The 25000-nt window shown below is 36.1% G+C and overlaps 4 protein-coding genes and 1 long non-coding RNA gene across 10 annotated transcripts in view; 2 read left to right on the forward strand and 3 right to left on the reverse strand.

Moving 5' to 3' along the window:
- Positions 1–138: 138 nt before the first annotated feature.
- On the reverse strand, positions 139–3751 carry LOC132204396 (uncharacterized). Its single transcript, XM_059632885.1, has 7 exons — positions 3570–3751; positions 3322–3431; positions 1397–1489; positions 1243–1327; positions 1034–1180; positions 769–973; positions 139–709 (listed from the first exon to the last, which is right to left on the reverse strand). The coding sequence occupies exons 2-7, from the start codon at positions 3411–3413 to the stop codon at positions 534–536; spliced, it is 798 nt and encodes a 265-aa protein (XP_059488868.1). The 5' UTR covers positions 3414–3431; positions 3570–3751; the 3' UTR covers positions 139–533.
- A 1225-nt stretch (positions 3752–4976) lies between these two features.
- LOC132204621 (oxysterol-binding protein-related protein 8-like) lies at positions 4977–8548 on the forward strand. The gene is given in 10 exon segments (XM_059633242.1): positions 4977–5143; positions 5202–5307; positions 5733–5911; positions 5971–6148; positions 6198–6491; positions 6552–6674; positions 6733–6876; positions 6926–7198; positions 7262–7392; positions 7790–8548. Coding segments are annotated over 10 exon segments (1809 nt in total). The 3' UTR covers positions 8004–8548.
- A 1845-nt stretch (positions 8549–10393) lies between these two features.
- Positions 10394–16417, reverse strand: LOC132204840 (uncharacterized). The gene is made up of 7 exons (XR_009442562.1): positions 16296–16417; positions 16047–16155; positions 11593–11687; positions 11440–11525; positions 11230–11384; positions 10974–11168; positions 10394–10910 (listed from the first exon to the last, which is right to left on the reverse strand). It is a non-coding gene; the product is annotated as an uncharacterized LOC132204840 (long non-coding RNA).
- A 1356-nt stretch (positions 16418–17773) lies between these two features.
- Positions 17774–21454, forward strand: LOC132204839 (hematopoietic lineage cell-specific protein-like). The gene is made up of 8 exons (XM_059633654.1): positions 17774–17949; positions 18377–18551; positions 18611–18730; positions 19187–19484; positions 19840–19951; positions 20012–20301; positions 20650–20988; positions 21083–21454. Exons 2-8 carry the CDS (start codon positions 18385–18387, stop codon positions 21161–21163), a joined length of 1407 nt encoding a protein of 468 aa, XP_059489637.1. The 5' UTR covers positions 17774–17949; positions 18377–18384; the 3' UTR covers positions 21164–21454.
- LOC132204837 (LIM and calponin homology domains-containing protein 1) overlaps positions 21314–25000 on the reverse strand; it is a 29888-nt gene continuing 26201 nt past the window's right edge. For 3 of the 6 annotated variants that reach the window (XM_059633650.1, XM_059633648.1, XM_059633647.1), the window contains exons 10-17: positions 24160–24198; positions 23474–23832; positions 22979–23110; positions 22690–22924; positions 22251–22369; positions 22056–22195; positions 21811–21987; positions 21314–21749 (exon numbers count right to left, since the gene is read on the reverse strand). In XM_059633650.1, the coding sequence (XP_059489633.1) occupies positions 21727–21749; positions 21811–21987; positions 22056–22195; positions 22251–22369; positions 22690–22924; positions 22979–23110; positions 23474–23832; positions 24160–24198 (1224 nt within the window). In that variant the 3' untranslated portion in view covers positions 21314–21726. The remainder of the gene's footprint in view (positions 21750–21810; positions 21988–22055; positions 22196–22250; positions 22370–22689; positions 22925–22978; positions 23111–23473; positions 23833–24159; positions 24199–25000) is intronic. The other 3 variants (XM_059633649.1, XM_059633651.1, XM_059633652.1) reach the window with 3 other exon arrangements.

Consider the following 25000-nt stretch of genomic DNA (forward strand, 5'->3'; position numbering starts at 1 on the left):
CATTTTTTGTTCAAGAAAAAATCTAATGTGGTGAAAAAAATACGAAGCTTTAGTTTCTACGTTGATATGCATGCATGGGTCTTATCAGCTAAAAGTAATAAAATTGATTTGTTGAAATTTTAAATTAATGGTATTTTGAGTTAATTTTTGATGTTTTATTTTATATTATAGCGGCAAAAAATTTAAATTACAAAAAACTCAAAGCAGATATATGAGCAACAAGAAGTGTCAATGGCACAACAGATACTATTTGATTGAAAAATTCCAAAATATAAAGAGTACAAAGGCTTGTTATTGACAAAAATATACAATCTCTTAGTTTGGACAAACAACCAAACAAATTGGCAACTGTGAAATCATACAACAAAAATAAAATTAATGAAAAGTCCTCTTGGGTACTGGCCCAACTTGGACATGAAGTTGGAAAGTTCATCGCAAGTATTTTACGCGAGAATAGCAGACCATTTAAAAAATACAGAGAATTGAAGTACAAATATGAACGCTGACGCCAGTTGCAAAAGACATGATTTCATTCACACGTGGCGGAAGGAGCAGTTATTTCTCAGACAGTTTTTTTCAACACATCTGAACCTTTTGATCGACAAAAAGCACGACTGGCAGATGAAAAAATGTTCACAATCTGAATGAAAAATTACTTCAGACTCCTTGTTGCATTCGCGGCACCTTTTCTCCAAGACGACAGAGGTCACTGGGTAAAAAAAATATAATCAATAAATATCCCATTTACATATTGAATTCAATTCTTACTGTCCAGAGAAATCAACTTGGCGAGACGAATGAATCGCTCCAACGAAGTGACGGTCTTGTCAACGGTTTTGGCTCCCTCCGTGACTCCATCAAGTAATTTACCGACCATGTCCTCGTCCCACTTGCCTGCTTCGGCGTAGCACAACGACTCCGTCAATTGCTTGATGCAGGAAATCTCTTCAGCGTTTAATTTGACTCTGCTGATCTGTGGATATTTTGGAATACATTTTTACTAAAAAATTTTTTTTTTAAATAAAATATTTACCTTTAGAGACAGAAACCTGTCAGCACCTCCAACAACGTGAGCTGGTGGTGCCAATTGACGATGCCTCTCCGGTAACACATTATCATCATGAGAATCTTCACCGTCCTGATCGCTCGAGAACTTGAAATCTGGTTCTTCTCTCTCCGACTGTTACAATAAAATTAAAATTCAATGAAGCAAGAAGCAATCAAAATTGTTTTTTACATTACCAGTAGCTTTGCAATAGTTCTTTTCAGTTCGTCCAGCTCGGACCGAGAGACACGTCCAGTTTTTGAGGCATTATTTTTCTTCTCCCTGATAACGAAAAAAGAGAAATAAAATCAGTTCTGTAAGAAGAGCAGACTACGGAAAATATTTAATTACCATTCCTCTCTCTCACGGGTTGTGCGCTCACACTTTTGTTCATGTCTATAAACTGAAGAGGGTCTGAGGAGTTTTTTGCATATCGTGCACTGTCTGAAAAAAATTTATAATAATTATTTTGTTTGAATTTTTTATAGCATTCGTGTGGGTGGGATGATATCAAACTATATAGTTTATATACGAGGCACATTTCATATGAGTATAGTGCTGACCCCCTTGCAAATTGTTGGAATTTCCCTTAAAAAAAAACTTAAATTATAATTTGCCCAAATAGTATAATTAAAATTTCCGAGTGGCTGAAATTTCCATGCTTTAAACGGTAAATTTGGTAATCAAAACTTTGGCTAGAGAACTTTTTGTGCATTGTTTGCATCAAGAGGAACCCCTTATTGGCCCATCTGTTTTTCAGAAGGAAATAAGTAGAAACTCTCTCTGGACGATGAATTATAGGAATCGCACGGTACCAGCAAATATATTGCCTTCTTTTATAGAACACGCGCGTACAACACAATATACAAAAACTGGCAAAACCACGTATAATTCGTAACGCCCAGCGTAGTATGTTGAAAATTTTGTTACTATTTTCCAATTTTAATTTTATATGAGCTATATAGTTAATTATAATTTCCAGCCAAGAAATTAAATTAAATTATAAATAACATGCAATTTTTCTAGAAGCATAAATAGTTTTTTATGGAATATATTTAAAATAAAAATATTTTGTACATTGATTATTAAGATTAAGCCTAAATAAAAAGATTTTGTAAATATTTTTAATAATTATTTGCCAAATTTTAATCACTTGGTTCTCGCTCTCTCCTTGGCGCACACGTCGCGCGATCCGTGATTTTGTGGCACCAACGCTTGCCAAACACAAATTGCACGCCGGCAGAGTGAAATGTGTTTGCATCAGGCTCAAAATCGACAATTTTCTACCACTACCTACGTGGTTTTTCAAGAGCGGCGAAATATACTTTTTGGTTAGAAAATCAAAAATAAATTGGCGAAAAAAATCAATGACTTTTTCTAGATTTATTTGTACAAAACAATTTGCCTTGACAGTCTTGATACGATCCTTTTTTAATAGAATATCGGCGGGCGGGCCATGCAATTTCTGGAACTAATTCGTGCAAATTGTCTGAACGCATCATGGTTATTTTATTTTTTGTGCTGATGATTTTCAACTGATCGGCAGTGCAACTCGACCAAGATAAAAAAAGTGGATAGTTAATATCCCATTAAACGTTCTCGTCTATGATCCAGTTTACGAGAACTATTCAGGGATGTTTGTGAGCTTGTGATTTAAACTTTGTTGCAAGGTAAGTCATTATTAAAATTTAAATAAAAAAAAATTAGTTAAAATCTACACACACAAAAGTATTAGGATTGCACAATTTTATATCATTGGAAAAATAATCGTCGAACAAATAGAGAAAAAGATCATGCAAAACTTGCAAATAAAAGTTTGAATTTTATCTTCTAATTGTAACGGTCATGGTGGAATGCCGCTGTAGTGAGGTAAAATTCAAGTCGTTTGCAAACAAACACCTCCCCGGTCGCTGCTAAGCAAAAGCAAAATAGCCCAAATTGATGAGACGGTCAGCAGCGAGCGGTGGCCAGTCGTAGAGATGTAAAGAATTAATCAAAATGCGCGTTCTTTCTCGAGCTACGCGGTCTACAATTCTTAAATTACCCCAATAACTCTCGGCGAGCTCGGCTTGGAATGATGTGAATTTATTAATTATATTCTTTTTATAAGCTATATATCAGGTTATTCATGAAATTTCTAAATGCTAGAAATAATTCTAGATGAGCAAAGTCCGCGAATTTTCTAGAGCCACGCAGGATAAAATGAGTCAAATAAAAATTGATATAATTTTCAAACATTTCTCATTTTTACTGAAAAAAATTGGTGTCAAACTTACTTGAGGTCTTTCTCCTCGGAAGGGTCCCTGCGGCGAGACCTACTGCCAGTTGCTGATGGTTGCTTTTTAATCGTACCAGTTGATTTTTTCATTATGTATCAAATTAGCACCTGTTGAGCACAAAGTTTATTAAATGAAAATTTTGTTTTCATTAAAATGTATAATATACACCGACCGCCTTTGAAATCAAGGTTTCGGTGGCGATAAGGGATTGCTCGGATCAACGCGGTGGCGGCGGCAACATTTACCTGAGAATATAAGAATTGATAATGGGCAGCGCCAAAAACGGTGATCGAGGGATCAATCAATGGAAGATCGCAGAGGCGATGAGGAGTTTCTTGTCGGCAATTGAAGTCTGAGTCTCGTGAAATTTCTGCGGCGACAAGACGACAAGAGCCGGGTCAGCCGAGCCGACAGCCTTCCTCTTCCTTCTCCCTCCTGCGGCTCCTGCGTGCCCTGCTCCCACTCATTAGGGAGCCAGGTGGATGTAAGGGGGGTGTATAATGCATGGACTATAATAATTTTGTAAATCAATGATTTACTATGGGTATGGATTATTGCAACGCGGGGGAGAATGGCGCGCACAATTCGTTTTTGCGCAAGTTTAATTTTTTATTAATTCGCGCAGAGATGAAACTTTCAATTGTTCACACACAACCAAAATCTTAAAAAATTTTTATTTGTAAAAATTCTGTATCTGGAGCCGAGTTTATGCGTGAATTTTGTATTTTTTGAATAGAGAAAAGACTATTAAAATAGTTATATGATAAATAAAATGGGATGAATAATAAAATATACTGTGCAAAAGATAAAGTGTGTTTGGAAAGAATTATGAGAAAAACTTAATAGTGAAACAAAACAAGTAGCGTTTATTTCCCTTCTGGGAAAAAAATAACATAATGTTTTTTTTTTTTACTTTTTAATTTGAATCTTTTTGCAAGGATTTTCAAAAGAATTAAAGAAAACTTCCCAAAACTTCTATTATTGAATAAAAAGTGCCAGTTTCCCGCTCAAATTCAAATCGTTTGTCTTCGTCGCTCCAGCTGCAGCCTATGCGCCTAATAACTGAACAGACTGAACTAGAAAACAAACATTGGAAGTTCTTATCTCTTACACTGAGAACTCGGAGTTGTTTGCAGTCAGGTACTGACTTTGAGCAATAATTCGCGTGTGTAGATTACAAAAAGCAAGAAAAGCACCGTAATTTCTGTCTTCAAAAGTCTTCTTCAGGTGAGAAAACGTTGCCGGAAACCGGCTCCCCCGCAGTGAGTCATGTAAATTTTTGACAGATCTAGAAAAAGTGTCAAAAATTTTCACTTAAATTTCATTATAACTTTATAAAACCTAAAACCTGTTAATTTATATTTATTACAAAAATTTTCATATCTTTAAGTTTAATCCAAGTGAAAAATTGCATTTCCTTGGCCATGTCAATCAAAGCAAATTAATTCTGTTCCGCATTTTGTTTAACATTTTCACATCGCAAGGGCGCGGCATTTTTGTAGCCCCAACTGCTCATCTTCAGCAATATGAATAAATGAAGCAGCATCATGTGAAATTAATTAAAATCTGGGTAGTGTCTCTGATTCTCTCCCACACAAATTCCCTCTCTGAAATTTTCAATATAATTAAGTAAAATATTTCCAGATTTTAAAATGTGGAAAGCTTCCGTGCGTCACAATGTTGCACCCAAGGCTCCGGTCAACGACGACGACGACGCCTGGGAAACCGACCCTGACTTTGTCAACGACGTGTCCGAGGAGGAGCAACGATGGGGCTCGAAAACCATCGAAGCTTCCGGCAGGACGGCTGGTGCCATTGAGTAAAAATCAAGAATAAGTCTGAATAAATAAAAAACATTAATTTTTATAAATTTTCAGCATGAAAAAGTTGATTGAGGAGACAAAGCAGGGTGATGCCCAGGTCAAGGAAAAACAGCTCGCAGACGGTCCCAAAGCTGCTTACGGCTACGGCGGCAAATTTGGAGTGCAGGAAGACAGGTTTGGATTTTCTTAAATATATTAATTATAAAATGTTTTGTTGTTATTAATTTTTTTGAATTGCTATAAAATCATAACAAATTGTAATAAATTATAATTATCTTATATAAGAATACTTTTATAAGAGTCTGGCTAAATTTAACTTAAATTACATTATGTGCGTGGTGGGTTAGTTATTATATAATAAAAACCAGGCTACCAATAAGATTATAAAATTAGTATTAATATATTATTATTTTAAACTGTTTTAAACTAAAATGACAATTTTGGTTTGAATTTTACGAGCCCCTTAATTTTTCATCTATGCACATTAATATTATTTAAAAAATCAATATTTAATAAAATGTTAAAATGTTCTAATCAAATGCAAATTATTGCTAAAAGTTATTAAATTATTTTTTTTTATTCAAGGCTGGCGAGCAAACTGAAGAGTTGGCCGAGGAGAACAAGTCACTAATTTGGTTCCTGATGAAGCAAGTCCGCCCTGGCATGGACCTGTCCAAAGTTGTCCTCCCAACCTTCATTCTCGAACCAAGGTCCTTCCTCGACAAACTTAGCGACTCCTACTACCATGTGGACCTTCTCTCTCAGTAAATAAGTTCAATCTTTGTGTATTTATGAAATTTACTTTTATTTAATCTATCTACAGAGCTGTTGTTGAGGAAGACGCGTTCACGAGGATGAAATTGGTCCTCCGGTGGTACCTTTCTGGGTTTTACAAGAAACCCAAGGGGTTGAAGAAGCCATACAATCCCGTCCTAGGAGAAAGTTTCAGACGCTGCTGGAACCATCCAAATAGCTCCAAAACCTACTATTTGGCAGAACAGGTAAAATAAATTATTCCAAGATTCGATTTAATCTTAGCTTTTAAATCAGGTGTCTCATCATCCACCTGTGTCTGCCTTTTACGTAACAAACCGGCAAGAGGGTTTCTGCATCACAGCGTCCATCCTCGCCAAGTCAAAGTTCTACGGCAACTCGACGTCCGCCATTCTCGATGGCACCGCCATCCTCACATTGTTGCCTCGCGGCGAGGACTACACAATCACCATCCCCTACGCCCACTGCAAGGGCATCCTGATGGGCACCCTGACCATGGAGTACGGCGGCAAAGTGGCCATCGAGTGCGAGAAGACGGGCTACAAAACGGAAATTGAGTTCAAGCTGAAAGTAGGCCATCTGTCGAGCTGATTAACGAATTTTCTATTAACTCGATTGTTCATATTCCAGCCGCTCATCAGAAATATGGAGCCTAACTTGATATCAGGGAGATTAAAGCTCGGGAAAGAGACTTTTGCCACTATCGACGGTTTCTGGGATGGAGAGATTACGATCAAAGACAGGAGAACTGGGGTCAGTGCATCATTTTATTATAGTACATGTGGTACTTAAATTTTTTGTATTATTTCAGGAGGAACAAATTTTCTGGAGCCCAACACCAGAAATGAAAGCTAAAAGGCTCAAAAGATGCACTGTTCCTCTGACGCATCAGGGCGAGTTTGAGTCTGAACGACTTTGGCAGCACGTTTCGGCCGCAATCAGAAGAGACGATCAGGTAATTTTAATTAATAAAAAGCTTCAAAATAAATCAACTTTTGAAACAGGTGGCAGCAACAGAGGAGAAAACTGTTTTGGAGGAGGCGCAGCGGGCGTCAGTCAAATAGCGCAAGGCCAAATGCGAAGATTGGACGCCAAAATACTTTGAACAAGACTTGATCAGCGGGCAGTGGGTTTACCGGCACTCGGACTTGCGGCCGTGGGACACGCGCAACGACGTGTTCCAGTACGAGTGCGACTACGTCATCCAGACAAAGACCAGGCACAAGACGCCGATGATCCGTACCTCTAGCATAGTCAGTGTGGAGCCGTCTAGTGGTGTATGCAGAAATACACTGAAAGAATCTAGATTCGCAGTGAATGGTATTAATTTTGATCTTCAGATTCCCCTTCTGTCAGCCGACGTGAGGGACGCTGTGAGGAGTAGGGCAGGGGACAGCATCAGCACCAGCAACGAAGATAATCATAGCGATTCTAGCGGGTCCGAGGGAGGAATGAGGCTCCGACAAGAAAAGTAATTAAAGTTAAATGACTCAAAATTGGATGTTAGAAATTGCAATTTCAAATAATTCCAATCAAATTATTCGGAAGTTTTTGAGGCTTAAATTTTTAGCAATCAGTCGCTGACTGAACAAGCTTGATAAATTTCTTAATTGTGGATCCTTCGGTAGTTGAATTTGATTGATTTGAAATAACAATTTTAATTAAAAATTCTTTTAATTATTCAAAAAAGAAAATAATTCCCATTTTGAATTAAGAATGTCAGGGGAGTGTTGTTTCCTTTCTTGGATTAAAATCTTTTATTTATGTAAAATTTAGGATTAAAATCTTTTATTTATGTAAAATTTCTTTAAACTTTTTTATTCTTAATCCTTTTTAAAATAATATTAACTCATTATTCCCCTTTCTAGAATTCGGGAGGCGTTGAAACCGTTGGAGGTAATGGTCTCTCAACAAGCAGAGCATTTAAAACGTCTGGACACCAAACTGGACAAGATTGGTGTGGTCATGTCCAAGCGGCAGCAGCAAAAAGGCAGTGGCGTCGCTCAGATTGCCGCTTGCATCTTTCTGGCCGGCCTTGTGCACGCGCTTTTCGCTTGGCTGCTGTTCTACCGAAACAAGTGAAGGAATCTCGCTGCAATATTTACAAGAAGAGCTTCATCTGATTTCAATCCTGCCATATTAATGATTACTAGTTACTTTGCCGTACGTGTTTTAGACTTCTTTTCCGCATGGTTACGTTTTATCGCAAGCGTGAGAGTTTTACAACACATTCCTGGTTGATTTGTTTTTGGAACTTTTTATATAAATGCAGGTCACTTTTTATTCAACGTTGAATCTCACTTTTTAGAAGAGGAAGGAAAAAATTATGTGATAGAATCGGCAAAGCACTCAGTTTGGCCTGCTGGAATCGCAAACACTAATTCATTTTTTAGTTCTATACACTTTTTGTATGCTTTGTTAGAAATGTGTGAACAATCAATTTTTATAAGCAGTGCATTTTTAAACTCGTAGTCGGACAAATTAGGAGCAGTTGTTGTTTTGGAGTTTTTATTAACAAAAAATGAAGGATTTTTAAATCACTCGGCTTGTTCTCCTGAGCTCGCAAAATCCTCAATCAGACTCAAAGTCAATTAAATCATTTAAAAAAAAAAAAAAAAAACAGTTAAGTCTCAGGAGAAGTAAAATATACAAAGAAGTTATCTTGCTTGTCTCTCTGTGTTCCCCTACGGAAATAATATTATCTTTAAAATTTCAAATTGTACTAATGCGACCACACAACAGTCTGAAACTGCTACTACTGATATTTAGAAGCCACAAATCTGAGTAAATGGCGGCTTGAATTTCTCCCTAAGAAGCAACTTTCTTGAAATAATAATATAAAAATTAATACTTTGTACCACACACCAAGAATATAGTAGCCAAAAGAGAGAATTCGAATGGGAACTTAACATTGGAATTGATGAAAGAGAGATTATATTGTGAAAAGAACCAGTTTGAATGTTAGTTTTGGAATTGTTCTGATCTAATTTAAAACCCTGAGAGAACGTGGTCACCTTATTGTTTTGTGAGTGATAAAAAATGCAATTGCAGTGCATATATTATTGGTTATGTAGGAATTAATAACTCAAATCTCTCTCTGTGGTAAATTTATTGCTATTTAACTTGAAAAGCGTCACTGTATACCTAAATTATTATATATACCTTGTTATCTGTCCCTGTTGTTAGTTAAAACTGCTGTACAAGAAGTTGAAAAAATATAATTCTCCACCAAGAAATAGGATTTTTTTTCTATTATTATTTGATCCTATTTGTTTTTAAAAGGAGAGGCTTTTGTTAAAAAAACCGTCCGATCAATTTTGAATCTTGAATTATCTAATATTTATCTACATTAATTTTTTATATCAGTTGAGTCAGTTCCGAGGAGACAGAATAAGAAATATTGAATTTATAATGGAACTTGATTTTTTTGAAATTTAAAATTGTTTTTTATTGGAATTTTCTAAATAATTTTTATCCCAAAATTTAGATATTTTTCAAAAAAAAAAAAAAAATTACGTAAACAAGTTCATTATTAAAATTAAAAAAAAAAAAATTAGTTTAAATCTTCACATAAAAAAGTATAACGATTGCACAATTTTATCATTGGATGCTGGAGAAAAAGAATCGTCGAACAAAATAGAGAAAAAGATCATGCAAAACTTGCAAATAAAAATTTGAATTTTATCTACTTTGTAACATGGTCATGGTGGAATGCCGCTGTAGTGAGGTAAAATTCAAGTCGCTTGCAAACAAACTACTCTGCTAAGCAAAAGCAAGAAAAGCTGAATCGAAGACGGTCAGCAGCGAGCGGTGGCCGCAGTCGTCGAGGATGTAAAGAATGTATCAAAATGCGCGTTCTTTCTCGAGCTACGCGGGTCTGCAATTCTTAAATGACCCAAACAACTCTCGGCGAGCTCGGCTTGGAATGATGTGAATTTATTAATTATATTCTTTTTCTTCGAATGATAAGCATTCAAGGAATTGCTAAAAATAATCCTGAGCAAAGTCCGCGAATTCTCTAGAGCCACGCAGGATAAAATGAGTCAAATAAAAATTGAAATTATTTTCAAACATTTTTCATTACTGAAAATAATTGGTGTCAATCTTTCTTGAGGTCTTTCTCCTTGGAAGGGTCCCTGCGGCGAGGCCTACTGCCAGTTGCTGATGGTTGCTTTTTAATCGTACCAGTTGATTTTTTCATTATGTATCAAACGCACCTGCGTTGAGCACAAAGTTTATTCAAAGAAAATTTTGTTTTCTGGTCTTGCCTTTGACTCACAAGTTGTTGCCATAGCAGGAATGGTTCCATTGAAGCTTGCGAGAATTTCAAGTTTTTGTTTTTAGAATTTTCGTCGTTTTTGCCAAAATTTCATTAAAGAACGTACACATGAAAGATTTAATCTATATATGGATAATGATTGTGACACGGCCGGGTGTAATTAAAATATTTTCTAAGCAAGTTGATTCTTTGCAAGTTTTTTTTTTTATTTTTATATGTGTCTCGGAACAAAATATGGTTGAAGAAAATTATTCTAAGTTATACAAACTAGCTATTAACAAAAATTTTTATAACATAAAACAATTTTAGTTGAGACAAATAAGCAAAAAAAATATTGGCAGCCTCAAAATTCAGTCTTCAAAAAGACAAATTTATGCGAAGATAAACGAGCACCTGACAAGTGAAACCAAAGCCAAAGGAGCAAATTCATTATTAAAGCTAATGCCAAGTGCTAACCATTTCTGACAACAACAAAAGTACCATGAAACAAATGAACACAGAAGCCAGTTGCAAAACTCATGATTTGGTTCACATATTTTGGAAGTGACAATCATTTCTCAGGCAGTCTTCTTTAATACAACTGAACCTCTTGTTAGAACGAAAGCAGGACATGCACACGAAGAAATGTTTGCAGTCGGACTGCAGCAATTCGGTAGATTCCTTGTCGCACTCACGGCATCTGTCGGTTTACTCCAGGACGATTTTTGTCACTGGGGTAAATAAAAATATAATCAATAAATCTACATAATAATAATACAGAATTCCATTCTTACTGTGCTCTACAATCAGCTTGGCAAGACGAACCACTCTCCCTAACATAAGGACGGGTCGCGTCAAAGGTTTTGGCTTGAGCCGTGACACCCTCCAAAATGTTACCAGCCATCTCCTCTTCCCATGGGTTGCCTTTGCGGAAGCACAACAGCGAGTCGGTCAAGTGTCTCTTCAGTGGTCAGTATGACACTGGTCACCTGTGGACATTTTGGACACATTGGTTTAATACTACAATTTTTTTTAAAAGAAAAAGTTTACTTTATGTGCAAAAACCGTTCTGCACCTCCCTCCTGAGCTGGCCTTCGGGTGGACACTTGACGATTTTTTTCCAAGAAAACATCGTCGTCCGAATCTCCAGCACTTCCAGCAGCCTGATCGCTAGACAACTCAGAGTCTACACCTTCTTTCTCCGACTGTTACCATAAAATTGAAATTAAATGAAGCAATGAAAATTATTTTTTACAATACCAATAGTCTGGCCATTGTTCTCTTCATTTGGTCGAGCTCGGACTGAAGAGACTCGTCTAGTGTTTGAGGCACTGTTCATCATCTCCCTGATGACGAAAAAAGAGAAACAAAATCAGTTCTGTAAGAGGAGCACTACGGAAAATATTTAATTACCAATGCTCTCTCGCACGGGTTATTAGGCGCTCACACTTTTTTCATGTCTATATACTGAAGAGGGCCTCAGTAATTTCTTGCAAAAGCTACATGGCCTGAAAAAAAATTGATAATTAGTGGTTATGAATTTTTTAACATTGGTGTGGGTGGGATAATCTATAAGAGGAAATATTAAGTTGAAGCACATTTCATGTAAGTAGTGCAATTGTTGAATTTCCCTTAAAATCTTAAAAAATAATTTGCCCAAAGAGCACAATTAAAATTTTAGAGGGGCTGAAATTCACGTCCAAATTTGGTGATTGAAACTTTGGCTCGAGGACATTTTGTGCATTGTTTACATCAAGAGGTTGTTTTTCAGAAGGAAATAAGACGATGAATTATCAGAATCGCAGCAAATTTAATGTTGCCTTCTTTCATAGAGTACATACTTGAAACACAATATACAAAAACTGACGAAACCATATATGTTACAGTGAGCCTTGTATAATTCGTGTATAGCTCCGCGTAGTATGTACAAAATTTTGTAACCTTTTTCCAATTTTAATTTTATATGAGAGCTATATATAACTATAATTTCCCGCCAAGAAATTAAATTAAATGAAATAATCACAAATAACATGAAATTTTTCTAGAAGCATAAATTGTTTTTCATGAAATATATTTTAATTAAAAATATTTGGTACCTTGAATATTAAGATTACGCCTAAAAAAAAAGATTTTTAAATATTTTTAAAGCTTATTGGCTGATAATTTGAAGGCCTTGGGTTCTATCCCGGCTAGGGTCAGGGCTTGAAAAAGTTCTGATTCTGGCCGGCTAGTTCACAAGACTTAAGGAGATCATAGGAGGTGCATTAATCACTGCGACAGGCAGATTCGGGAGGAATTGCAGGCATTTCGTCTGCAATTTCGGATATGCAGTCTGGTGTTTTCTGCGGTTTCCATCAGACATTCCAGGCGAATGCCGGCATAGTTCCCATTCATAGGCCGCAGCCGCTCACCTTCCTCATATCCTTCAAATTCCCTACATACAAAAACCCATCCTATACTCCTTTCCCCCCGGCCCAGTGGGTCCAAGGTAACCGTGTTATCGGCCCCGAAAGGGGAGAACCCGAGTTATCGGCCCTTGCGATTTAGCAGCCAGTCTGCTAACGCTGGTGCCTTTCCCAAGAGGCATAAACAATTAAATAAAGAAAAAAAAAGATTTGCCAAATTTTAATCACTTGGTTCCTTCTGGCAGTTCCGCTAAATGGACTATAGACGATTGACGTGATTGATTTTTCAAAATTTAAAATGAAAACAAAGTCCCTTTTCGGCAGACCCGCTACATGGTCTATAGACGACTGACGTATATGTTTTTTCAAAATTTACAATTACAACAAAATCTCCCCTTTCGGCAGACACGCTAATGGATTATAGACGACTGACGCATATGATTTTTCAAAATTTACAATTAAAACCAAATAAACTTTTGGCAGACCCGCTACATGGACTATAGACGACTGACGTAATTGATTTTTCAAAATTTACGATAAAAACAAAATCTCTCCATCGGCAGACCCGCTACATGGACTATAGACGACTGACGTACTTGATTTTTCAAAATTTACAATTAAAACAAAATTTCCGTTTCGGTAGACCCGCTACATGAATTATAGACGACTGACGTATATTATTTTTCAAAATTTATAATTAAAACCATATCCCCTTTTGGTAGACCCGCTACATGGACTATAGACGACTGACGTACTTGATTTTTCAAAATTTACAATTAAAACCAAATCCCTATTGGCAGACGCGCTACTTGGACTATAGACGACTGACGTATATGATTTTTCAAAATTTACAATCAAAACCAAATCTCCCCTTTCGGCAGACACTCGCTCTCTCCTTGGCGCATACGTTGCGCGATCCGTGATTTCGGCTCCAACGCGTGCCAAACACAAATTGCACGCCGGCTCAATCTTTGGCGAGTGAAATGTGTTTGCATCAGGCTCAAAATCAACAATTTTTTCCACTACCTACGTGGTTTTCCAAGAAGCGACTAAAAATATATTTTGGTAGAAAAATATATTGGCGAAAAAAATCAATAACTTTTTCTATGATATAGATTTATTTGTAAAAAACAATTTGCCTTTGATAGTCTTGATACGTTCCTTTTTTTAATAGAATATTAATTTGTAAATACGTACGTGAACCTGGGGTTTGGCTAATTTAATCAATTAATTATTTAACTACTTATAAATATATCTCCTTAATTATCATTTATATAATAGTGATCAAATAATTGAAATAATATAGCACGGCCCCAGATTCAGACGCGCTCGCCCGTCCTCTTTCAATACTATTGAGACGTTTGGGAGGAGATTTGCCTATTATGTAAACTATTATCAAGTGGCGGTAATACAAAAGTCAATGCACACAACACGCGACGCGGAGCGTGGGTGCGTTTTGGCCAGATGTGTGAAAGAAGGAAGCGGCAGCTTCTCCTGCTTTGTCGTCAAGCGCTTTTGAGAAAGCGTCGCTCTCATGAATAGTGAGATTGAAAATAATGCTTTGAATAATTTAATTTAAACGTCTCAATTATATTGTCAGATTACGAACTTTCAGAATGATCGATTGGTCTGTTTTAAATGAAATTTATTATTTATGATATAAATAAATATTAAATTTATAAAGCGGTCTTATTTATTTATAAGTTTTATATTTCTGTATTTCCATTTCTTAATATCTAAAGGATTTTGTTTGTCAATTTAAATTTGCTAATTCTTACAGTTAAATTAGAGGATTTTTATTCTGTTGATGACAAGGTTGATACAAATAAAATGTTCAAGTATTGATATATATGTTCAATAACTATTAATATTACCAGATAATAATTTAAGAAGATTCAATTTAAAATCAGTTTAAATTGCACAATAATTAAAATAATTTTGTATGTTGTGTTTCCACTGTAAATTTTCCTTTTTAAAGATTACAAATAATTATGAATTATGATTAAACATACAAAGTAAAATTGATTGAGAGATGGTTTTTTATTTGCGAGAATTAATTAATTAATTCTTGCCTAAATAAATTAAATTTAAATGAACAGGCCCAAGCCTCTAAAAGAGCCTTGTCCTCAGACTCTAACAATATCTTTTTTTATGCGAGATGAACTTTTTGTTTAATTCAGAGAGAGAGAACAGAGTAAATAAAATAGCAAGACAAAATATAAAAGAACACACAATGGGCAAGAAATTAGCGCGAAATATATGCAAACCTTTTCTCTGAAATGAGTGCGGCGGCAGGATGAACACGCCTGGGGTTGACACAATTTTATATTCAATATTAAAACTTATTGAACGGCTAATTGTAGTTGGAGATCTGCGTTTGACGGCCGGTGAGCGAGGTCTGATCTTTATTTTTCCAAATTTTGAGGAGAAAAACTCCTCCTAACTTTAAAAATAAAGCCAATAAGGGTGGTCTAAAATCTAGAAATGCATCACGTGACGAGACAGATAATTAATGTGACACAGAGCAAACCGGTAGGGCGCACGGACTTCGGGGTTCGGGGGAGCGGCGAACTTGTCTCTTCTTTCTTGACGAGCAGGGCGCGCGCACTCAAGTATAATTGATAAATACAGAATGAAATAATTATAAAATAATCTCGCAATTTATAAATTTAAATCTCTCAAATTAGCATGCCAAATTATATGATAATAAATTTTAAAATAATATAATTCTAAAGGAATAATAGGATATAAAATAATTTTCCTAATTAAATCAACCAATAAAAAACGAAATATTCAGGGATGTTTGTGAACTTGTGATTTAAACTTTTTTGCAAGGTCAAAATTAAAAGAAAGAAAATAAAGATAAATAAATAAATAAAATCTTCAGATAAAAAAGTATAATATGATTGCATGAAGCAAATTTTATCATTGGATGCTTTCATTAAAAAAATAAACGTCGAACAAAATTGAGAATACATCATGCGAGACTTTCAAATAAAAATTTGAATTTCATCTAGTTTTTAACTTTGTCATGGTGAAATGCCGTTGTCTTGAGGTAAAATTCGAGTCATTTGCAAACAAACGCCTCCCCGGTCGCTGCTAAGCAAAAGCAAAATAGCCCAATTGATGACGGTCAGCAGCGAGCGGTGGCCGCAGTCGTCGAGGATGTATAGAATGTACATAAAAAGTGCGCGTTCTTTCTCGAGCTACGCGGTCCGCAATTCTTAAATTACCCGAATAACTCTCGGCCCGCTCGGCTTGGAATTTGGAATGATGTGAATTTTTTAATAATATTATTTTTCTTCGAATGATAAGCATTCAAGGAATTGCTAAAAATAAATTCTGAGCAAAGTCCGCGAATTTTCTGGAGCCACACAGGATAAAATGAATCAATTTATCCGAATAAAAATCGAAATAATTTTCAAAAATTTTATTACTGAAAAGGGTTTGTGTTTAACTTACTTGAGGTTGACGTCGGACGGGTCTCTACCACTTGGCCGGCGGTCACTTGGTGGCTGCTTTTTAATCGTTCCTGTTGATTTTTTCATCGTAGATTAGATCCAAAAGGCACCTGTTGAGCACAAAGTTAAATCAATGAAAATTTTGTTTTTCAATAAAAATTATGTATTAGAAAAGACTGCATTTGAAATCAAGGTTTCGGTGGCGATATGGATTTGCTCGAATAAACGCGGTGGCGGCGGCAACATTTACCTGTGATATAGGAATTGATAATTGGCAGCGCCAAAAACGGTGATCGATCAAGGGAATCAGAGGCGAGAGGAGGAGTTTCTTGTTGGAAATAGCACACGTCCTATTCTCTTCAAATCTCTGCGGCGACAAGAGCCGAGTCAGCCGAGCCGACCGCCTTCCTCTTCCTTCTCCCTCCTGCGGCTTCTGCCCTGCTCCCACCATGCAAGGAGCAAGGTGGATGCAAGGGGCTTCCAAGCTTTTACCTTTTAATTGAACAAATAATTTTATTAAAAAAATTTTTAAACAACATTTTTGCTGCAGATAATTTTCGGAGATGTTACTGTTTTGGTGAATGAAGAGCGCATCAGGACACCAAAAAATTTGTCGCCGTTATTTGTCCGAATTTTTTTTTGTCAGAAAACAGCATTTTGCATTTGTCAGAAAATTATTCATCAGAAAACCTCTTTTCCGAATGTCTGAAATTCAAAAGTAAGAAATGCAACACAGTCCGAATTTTTTTAAAATTATTTTTATTATTCTATTATCTAGTATAATTATCTCTTACAAGAGAATTCTCAGACACTACGATTTCTTTTATGGAATCCTGAGGCAAAAGACGGTTTTTTTATTGGCGATTTTAAATGTGAGTGCACTCCGAAGGGTCAATAATAACACTTACTCCGCCAATAATATTTTGAAACTATTTAAGAAATTCTAAATTTTTTTAAAGATTTGTAAACAATTTTAAATTTTTTGCAATTATTAAATCAATGTATTATTTTTACACATAAGATTTTGTATAGTGTTTTATTTATTATTATTTTTTTTTAATTCATTGGTCAATGGACAATAGTTTTTAAAAATTATGAATTACTCAACTGATTTTTTTGGAGAAAAATTAAACTGTTTGTATTCAAATTGAATTATATTGTCACTGAATTTAGTGCCATCTGCCACGAAAGATGGTTTAGATAGTTTGCTTTGTTTTAAATTCATGCAATTATGAGGATCTATTGCTGACTTAAATCAATTTTAATTCTCACATCAAGGCTGTTCTGCTCACAAAATGAGAATAAAAAAAATGAAAAAAAAAATAATAAGATTTTTGCTATCAACAAGTTTAGATTTTAGTCCACTTCACATTAACCAAGATTTAAGCACCTGTGCGCAAGGAAAAGCGTTTTCTGATAAATGGATTTCGGATAAATAAAAACTGTTGTTCTGATAAGTGATTTCTGCGTTGAATAATTTTCGGACAAATGCCGAAAAAAAAATTCGGATGTCTTTTTTTCAGACAAATAAGGGTTTCCCGATCTTATGGGTTAAAGGTTGAGAAGTTTTATTTAACAGTGTAGATGTCATAAGCTCCTCGTGAAGTGGAAAAATTCTTAAAAAATTATCATTTCTATTTTTATGGAGTGAAATTATATTTCGCGCTAAATGCAGTCAAATTCTCGAATAGGGCTCAACAGTAGTTCACTTTCCCGCCGCAAGTCTAAAGCGCCACGTATGTAAATATGGAAGACTGAACTCGCAAACATCGGAAGTTCTTATCTCTAAAACTGAGAACTCAGTGATATTTGGAGTCGGGTACCGACTTTGAGCAATAATTTGCGAGTTAGATTACGAACGGCAAGCAAGCACTGTAATTTTTGTCTTGAAAAGTCTTCGTCAGGTGAGAAAACGTTGCCGGAAAAACCGGCTCCCCCGCAGTGAGACTCGTAAATTTTTGACAGTTCTAGAAGAAGTGTCAACAATTTTCACTTTAATTCCACATAATATTATGAAACCTATAAATTCATTACGAAAATTTACAAATCTTTAAGTTGAATCCAAGTGGTTAATTGTATTACATTGTCAATCAAATTATTTTAGTTCCGCATTTTGTTTTGTTTTGCATTTTACACATCGAAAGGGCGCGGCATTTATGGCATTTATATCCCCACTGCTCATCTTCAGCAATGAATTAAAATGAACCAGCTCATGTGAAATAAATTTAAATCTGGGTCGTTCCTCTGATTCTCTCCCACACCATTCATTGAGATCATTCCACGCACCGTCTCTCAAATTTGCAGTAATTATAAAAATTTAAATTTCCCTAGATTTAAAAATGTGGAAGGCTTCCGTGGGTCACAATGTTGCACCCAAGGCTCCGGTCAACGACGACGACGACGCCTGGGAAACCGACCCTGACTTTGTCAACGACGTGTCCGAGGAGGAGCAACGATGGGGCTCGAAAACCATCGAAGCTTCCGGCAGGACGGCTGGTGCCATTGAGTAAAAATCAAGAATAAGTCTGAATAAATCTCAGAAAAATTAATTTTAAAAATTTTCAGCATGAAAAAGTTGATTGAGGAGACAAAGCAGGGTGATGCCCAGGTCAAGGAAAAACAGCTCGCAGATGGTCCCAAAGCTGCTTACGGCTACGGCGGCAAATTTGGAGTGCAGGAAGACAGGTTTGGATTTTTTTTAAATATATTAATTATCGGTTTTTTTCACTTTGCACTAAGCAACGGAGTTTTTTCACTAAATTTAAATTTAGCCAGACTCTTATTTTATAAGTATTCTTATATAAGATAATTATATTTTATTACAATTTTTTATGATTTATTATAGCAATTAAAAAAAATTAATAACAACAAAATAGTTTATAATTAACGTTAATTTTAAACTATCTTGTTGTTATTAATTTTTTTGAATTGCTATAATAAATCATAAAAAATTGTAATAAAATATAATTATCTCATATAAGAATACTTTTAAAATAAGAGTCTGGCTAAATTTAAATTTAGAGAAAAAACTCCGTTGCTTAGTGCAAAGTGAAAAAACTATAATATTAGTGCGAGAAATTTCACTTGTTTTAGATTATTAATTATTTACTTCCATATAATTAACGTTATTTATTCTTACAGAATGGATAAGTCTGCCGTTGGCCACGATTACGTGGCGGCTCTGAACAAACACGAGTCCCAAAAGGACTATGCCACCGGCTTTGGAGGCAAATTCGGGGTTCAGAGTGACAGGCAGGACAGGTCGGCCGTCGGATGGGACCACGTCGAGCAGGCGCAAAAGCACCAGTCGCAAAAGGACTATTCTGTTGGTTTCGGAGGCAAGTTCGGTGTGCAGACCGATAGGCAGGACAAAGCGGCCGTTGGCTGGGAGCACCACGAACAAGTTGCAAAACACGAAAGCCAAACCGATCACAGCAAAGTGAGAAAATTTCTTTTCATTATCAATATGCAAAAATCAACTGGAGTGATTTTGATGGCAAACTTCTTCTGCATCTTAAACTTTGAATTCATTTCAAAAACAAAATTTAAAAAGATAGCATTCCTTTTTAGGGAAATTTTCTAATTTCTTTCAAAAGCTTTGTCGAGAGTAAAATTCATGAAAATTTACACAAATTAAATTAACATCAAGTGCTGTAATTGGGCAAAGTAAAATTAATGCCAAGCTTTAATCCTTAAAATTAAAATAATCGGATGTATTTTATATGAAACGGTTGAAATAAATAAAAACTTTTGTATAATTTAGAATTTCATACAAATAAATATTTAATTTACAGGGCTTTGGTGGTAAATTTGGAGTGCAGACAGATCGTGTTGACAAATCCGCTCACACTTTCGACGAGAATGAAAAGCTGGCGCCTGCTTATGTGAAGACAAAGCCTGATATAGGTTTGCGTTTTGTTTTTATTCCAAAGTAAATGTATCTTACCAAATTTACAATATGCTCAGGTGCAGCAAAACCGTCAAATTTGCGAGCCAAGTTTGAACAGATGGCCAAGGGCAACGACGATGAAGTTCGGCAAAGGGCCATGGAAGAGCGGAAGCGACGGGAGGAGAGGGAGAAGAAGGAGTTGGAACGGGAGCAGGAGAGGAAGAAAGTGGAGGAGCAAAGGGCAAAGGAGGAGGAAGCCAGACAGGCCGAAAGGGCACAGGAGGAGGCAGAGAGGAGGGCCAAATACGACGCCGAGATGGCCCAAGCGCAGGCCGAACAGGACGCTCAAGAAAGGGCCAGAAAACAGGTTTGTTTACAAAATTAAATTATCATTTAGGTTTTAAAAAAAAAAAATTGATTTTATTTATTTAAACAGTTTCAGTTGCATGACATTATATATTTATAATAAATTACAATTTATTCATATAAAAAAAATTCCTAAAAAAACATTTAATTGTTGTAAACCAAATTTAACTCCAAATGGAATTTGTAATTAGACAAATTTTTGAGTTTGTTGTTCAAAATATCCTTTTTATTTTTAAATTATTGGGAATATAAAAAGTGTTTCTATAAAATTATCTCCCAATTAGAAATTCAAGAGCATTATTAAGCGTTTGAATTTTATTTTTAAACTAACCAACAATTGTTTCTGCAGAAAGAATTGGCAGAGAGGGAGGAGAAGGACAGGAAGCAGCGAGAGGAGCGCGAACGGAGAGAACGAGAACAGAGGGAGGCAAGAAATAAGGAGGAAGAAGAAAGGGAGAAGCAGCGTCAGCGCGAGGAACAAGAACGAGAGGAACAACTGGAGAGGGAGCGTCGCCTGGACCACGAAAGGGAGCTCCAGGAACAGGAAATCACTCGCCAGTTGCAGCAGCAGGCTGAGGAGGACGAGGAAGAGGAAAACCTGACGGCCACCGCACTCTACGACTACCAAGCGGCCGCCGAAGACGAAATTTCCTTCGATCCTGATGATCTTATCACCAACATTGAAATGGTAATTATTTTAAATTAAAAATGACACATTAAATTCAATTTTTTACTTGAATATATTTTTAAATATTATTTAAATAAATTTTTGTGAATTCCAGATCGATGAAGGCTGGTGGAGAGGAATGTGCAAAGGCCAGTTTGGGTTGTTCCCAGCCAACTACGTTCAGATGAACCAGTGAAGATTTTAATCCTCGAAGCTCAGACGCACCCAGCGGGCTGTTTTATCAAGACGGCTCGATGCCAATTTATATGATTCCAAGCATTTTTTTAACGAATTTTAGAGATAGCGATTTTTACTGAGGTCGGAACAGTAAATAAATAGTATTGAGTTGGTACTTAAATTTTTATTGGATCTTGTTACATTTTTAAGATTGTCAACAGCGAACGAACCGCAAACACATCTTCTCGATGTTGTTATTACACTTGTTGTAAAATAAAATATGTTATAACGTAAAAAAAGAGCAGAGCTGCAACCTCTCGTTTCAATCCTGTACACAATATAAATCTTTTTACACAGCAAATTTAGGCACGGCGCTTCAAATCCAAATCGCTGGTCATAAATTACTTTTATTTATGTACAAATTTTATATAGGCAACGTTTGTACTGAGCTAATTTAAACAATTCGCATCAAGTATCACAAGGAAATCGAATAATAATATGTACAAATTTCAACCATCACTTTGTATAAATTAAGTAGAATTTTCAACCAATTTTGCCGAGACGAAATTTAAGCAAAGATTGTCACACACAGCTGAACTTGACTCCTGAAACGACAAACAGACATGGATAAGCTCGAGACTGGTCACAACAAAGAAAGCAACAAACCGTCATCGCTGGAGTAACAAGAGTGGCAGTGCAGTTTGCCGTTCCTGACCCTGACGTCGGTTCCCATCAGACCGTCTCCCAACTGGATGCAGCAGACGCAACACTTGAAGCAGTCGATGTGGTAGAAAAGGCGGAGGCTCTCGATGATCATCGCCGCCCCACGACCTACAATCGTTTCTTTCATGTAATGTTGAAATTTCTTATAATTTGGCAAACATTCGGATCAGAGAGCCTTTGATCCTTACCTAATTCCAGATTGCAGTGGGAGCACTTTTTCTTGCCGCTCACACTCAGCACTTTGTCGTCCACGGAGGGAACAGTCGAGCTGGAAGAATTTCTCTGAGGCGGACTGCGCTGCGGAGAAACTCTCTGCGGGAGCTGACTGCTGTTTACAAATATATTTGTTAATAAAATCAAATTTTTATTAATATTTTAAGTACTTTTGCTTCTGTTGAACTCTCTGTGTTAGGGACATGATAATGGCATCGGGGAGGTGTTTGGGCTGCTGCTTCACTGCTTGCCTCTGTTGCTGCTCCGTTATCCTCCGGTGCTCAGCCTCCTGAAAAACACAAACAAAAGTTGTTGAAATGAAAATTAAATTAATATTAATTGGAATTATTTAAATAAAAATAATGCATAAAAAAATAAAAACATGAATTAACTATAAAATTTTACCAAATAACTCAATTATTTAAATACAAAGTTGAATATGAATTAAACAAATAGTAATTTTAAATTAATTGCTTTCTTTGATTATTTAAATTAAAGAAGAAAATTAATTTTAAAGTAATTATTGAATATGAAATAAGTAAAAATATAAAAAATAATCATGAAAATTAAACTTTAATGTGCTTTATTTAAAATGAAACTTGTCCCAACCTGAACAAGCCAGTGCTGGTGATAATTCGTCAGGCCAAAGGCGCTCGAGCTGCGCGGCCGCTGGCTCTTGAGCTGAGGCTGCTGACTGCTGGGGAGGGATTGTTGCTTGGGCAGTTGGCTCATCGAGCAACTGAGGGGTAGAGAGGGTCTGGGGGCGAGGGGGTCACGCCGAGGTACGGCAGGCCCTACGTTGGAATCGTCTGCGCTCTCCAAAATCGAGTCGGCAGAAAAATTCCTAAAAATAAAATTTAAACAAAATTCTTATATAAAAAATTTTGAAAAATTTTACCTTGTCAGAAGGGCACTTGTGGAGTGTCTGTTGGTTGGTTTGACAGGTGGAGGCGGTCCTGCCTTCTTTCTATACACCACCGGCTCTTGTTTATCTTCGTAATTGTAAGGGTCTTCGTAAAGACTCGAGTACCTGTGAAGCAATAAAAATTTCAAATATTCATTTAAATTCATCTCAAATTACTCATATATGAATCTACATTTGTGTATTTTGCATAATTTTACCATTTTTATATGAAATTTAAACCATTTAAAACACCTTAAATTTCATTATTTAATATTAAAAATTGCATTAAAAACATTTTTAGTAATTTTTCCAGTTTTAACATATTATCTATTTGAAAATTTTATACCTAATGCAATTTAAAACTGTAATTTTTAATTTATTTAAAACAGATTTCAATTTATTTAGCCAAAATTCAAAATTGCTCTAACTATCAAGAATTTTAATTTATATTTTTAATTTAAATTAATAAAATGATCAATTATTTTTTACCTTGGCTGTGGTGGCTGAAAGAAGGCCTGGTTGACGTAGGTGCGCTCCTGCTTCTGCACCTGTTCCTCCGACTGCGCCTTTCTCAGGTGCTGCTGCTCAGGCAGGTTGGCATAGTCGTGCTGCTGCTGCTGGCGCACTTTTTGCGGCGAGCCGGACACAGGCGTGTTCTTGGCCGTGTGGTAGTCCTCGTCGGGAGGCGTGTCTCGGCCTTCAGGTTCTGCCGGAATGATGTCCAGACTCTCGAGACTGCGCATCGCCAGCTTCTTGGCAAAGGACAATTCCTGTTGCTGCTTCAGTTTGGCCTGCTGCAGCAATTCGCGCTCGAGTCGCAGCGCCTCTCGCTCGGCGGCCAGTCTCTCCTGAAAAAGACGGACGCGGTCAAAACTGGCCAAAATCTAATTCAAAATTAAAATAAAACCCTCAACCCAAAGCTGAGAATAATTTTGGGGGTTGTATATTTGTTAAATTTAATTTTCTCTATATATAGTGAATTTTTTTTTACAAAATTTAAAAATTTACAATTTTTTTTCAAATATTTATAAATATTAAAAATTACCATAAACATCCTCAGTGATTGGTTTTTTTCAACAGAGACAAAACAAAGATCAATGGGAAAGCAACAAAGAAAGCAAAATAGCTAAATAAAACAGGGACAAATAACACAAGGGATCGAGCAACAAACTCACCTGGGCACTCAGGCTGTAGTCTTGCACAATCTGGGGCAGCTGGACACATGAAATGTCAAGAGACTTTTTGTAACTAACTAATTAAGTGTGATCAGCATCATCAGTGCGTGTTCGCAGGAGAACCTCATGCGCCTCTTTCCGAACGAAGACAAAAATATTCAAGTGCTCCCTGAACCACCACATACTGTGTGTATATCAAATACTGACAGAAAAGTGAAGAGTAGTTTTTTTTTCATTAGAGAGGATGATGCAGATAATTCTTAATTGGTTAATTTAAAGCTAGAGCTAGTTTTTTTTTCAATTTTTGATTCCAGCCACCTGAAATTGGCGAATTTTGAAAGAAGTTTTATTTATAGGAGAAGAGGAAAAAGCGAAACAACCACCAAGATTGTCTTGTGTAGGACGACTTTCCAGACCTTTTACGATGGTTTTATTTATTTATCAAGAACTATTAACCATAGGTATATATGTATAATAATAATCATAGTAGCAAACTGTTTAATATATAATTGTGTGTAAGTGTGTGCCTTATTGTTAAACTCAGTGCGCCAAAATTTGTCCAAATTTTTGTAAAACCACAAAAACTTCTGAGCTGTCCATTCACAAATATATAATAGAGCTGCCTTTTCGTTTCATTTCAAGACACAACGGGTAAAAGAAATTTCCAAAATGTAAGGCTGTCCTTTGGACAAATTTGCAAGCGCTCTCGGTTGGTCTTCTTCGAATAAAGATTTTGTACACAGGCTTGCTTAATTAAAGTCTACTGAACTAGCTGACTTAGAGAGATGCAGTCAAATGGAAGCGGGATTAATTTTTTGGTATAAATCAGTACCGACACCAC

This window comes from Neocloeon triangulifer, unplaced genomic scaffold (assembly GCF_031216515.1).
Source record: "Neocloeon triangulifer isolate White Clay Creek 2 clone unplaced genomic scaffold, ASM3121651v1 ptg000022l, whole genome shotgun sequence".
In the NCBI taxonomy this organism is placed as follows: Eukaryota; Metazoa; Arthropoda; class Insecta; order Ephemeroptera; family Baetidae; genus Neocloeon; species Neocloeon triangulifer.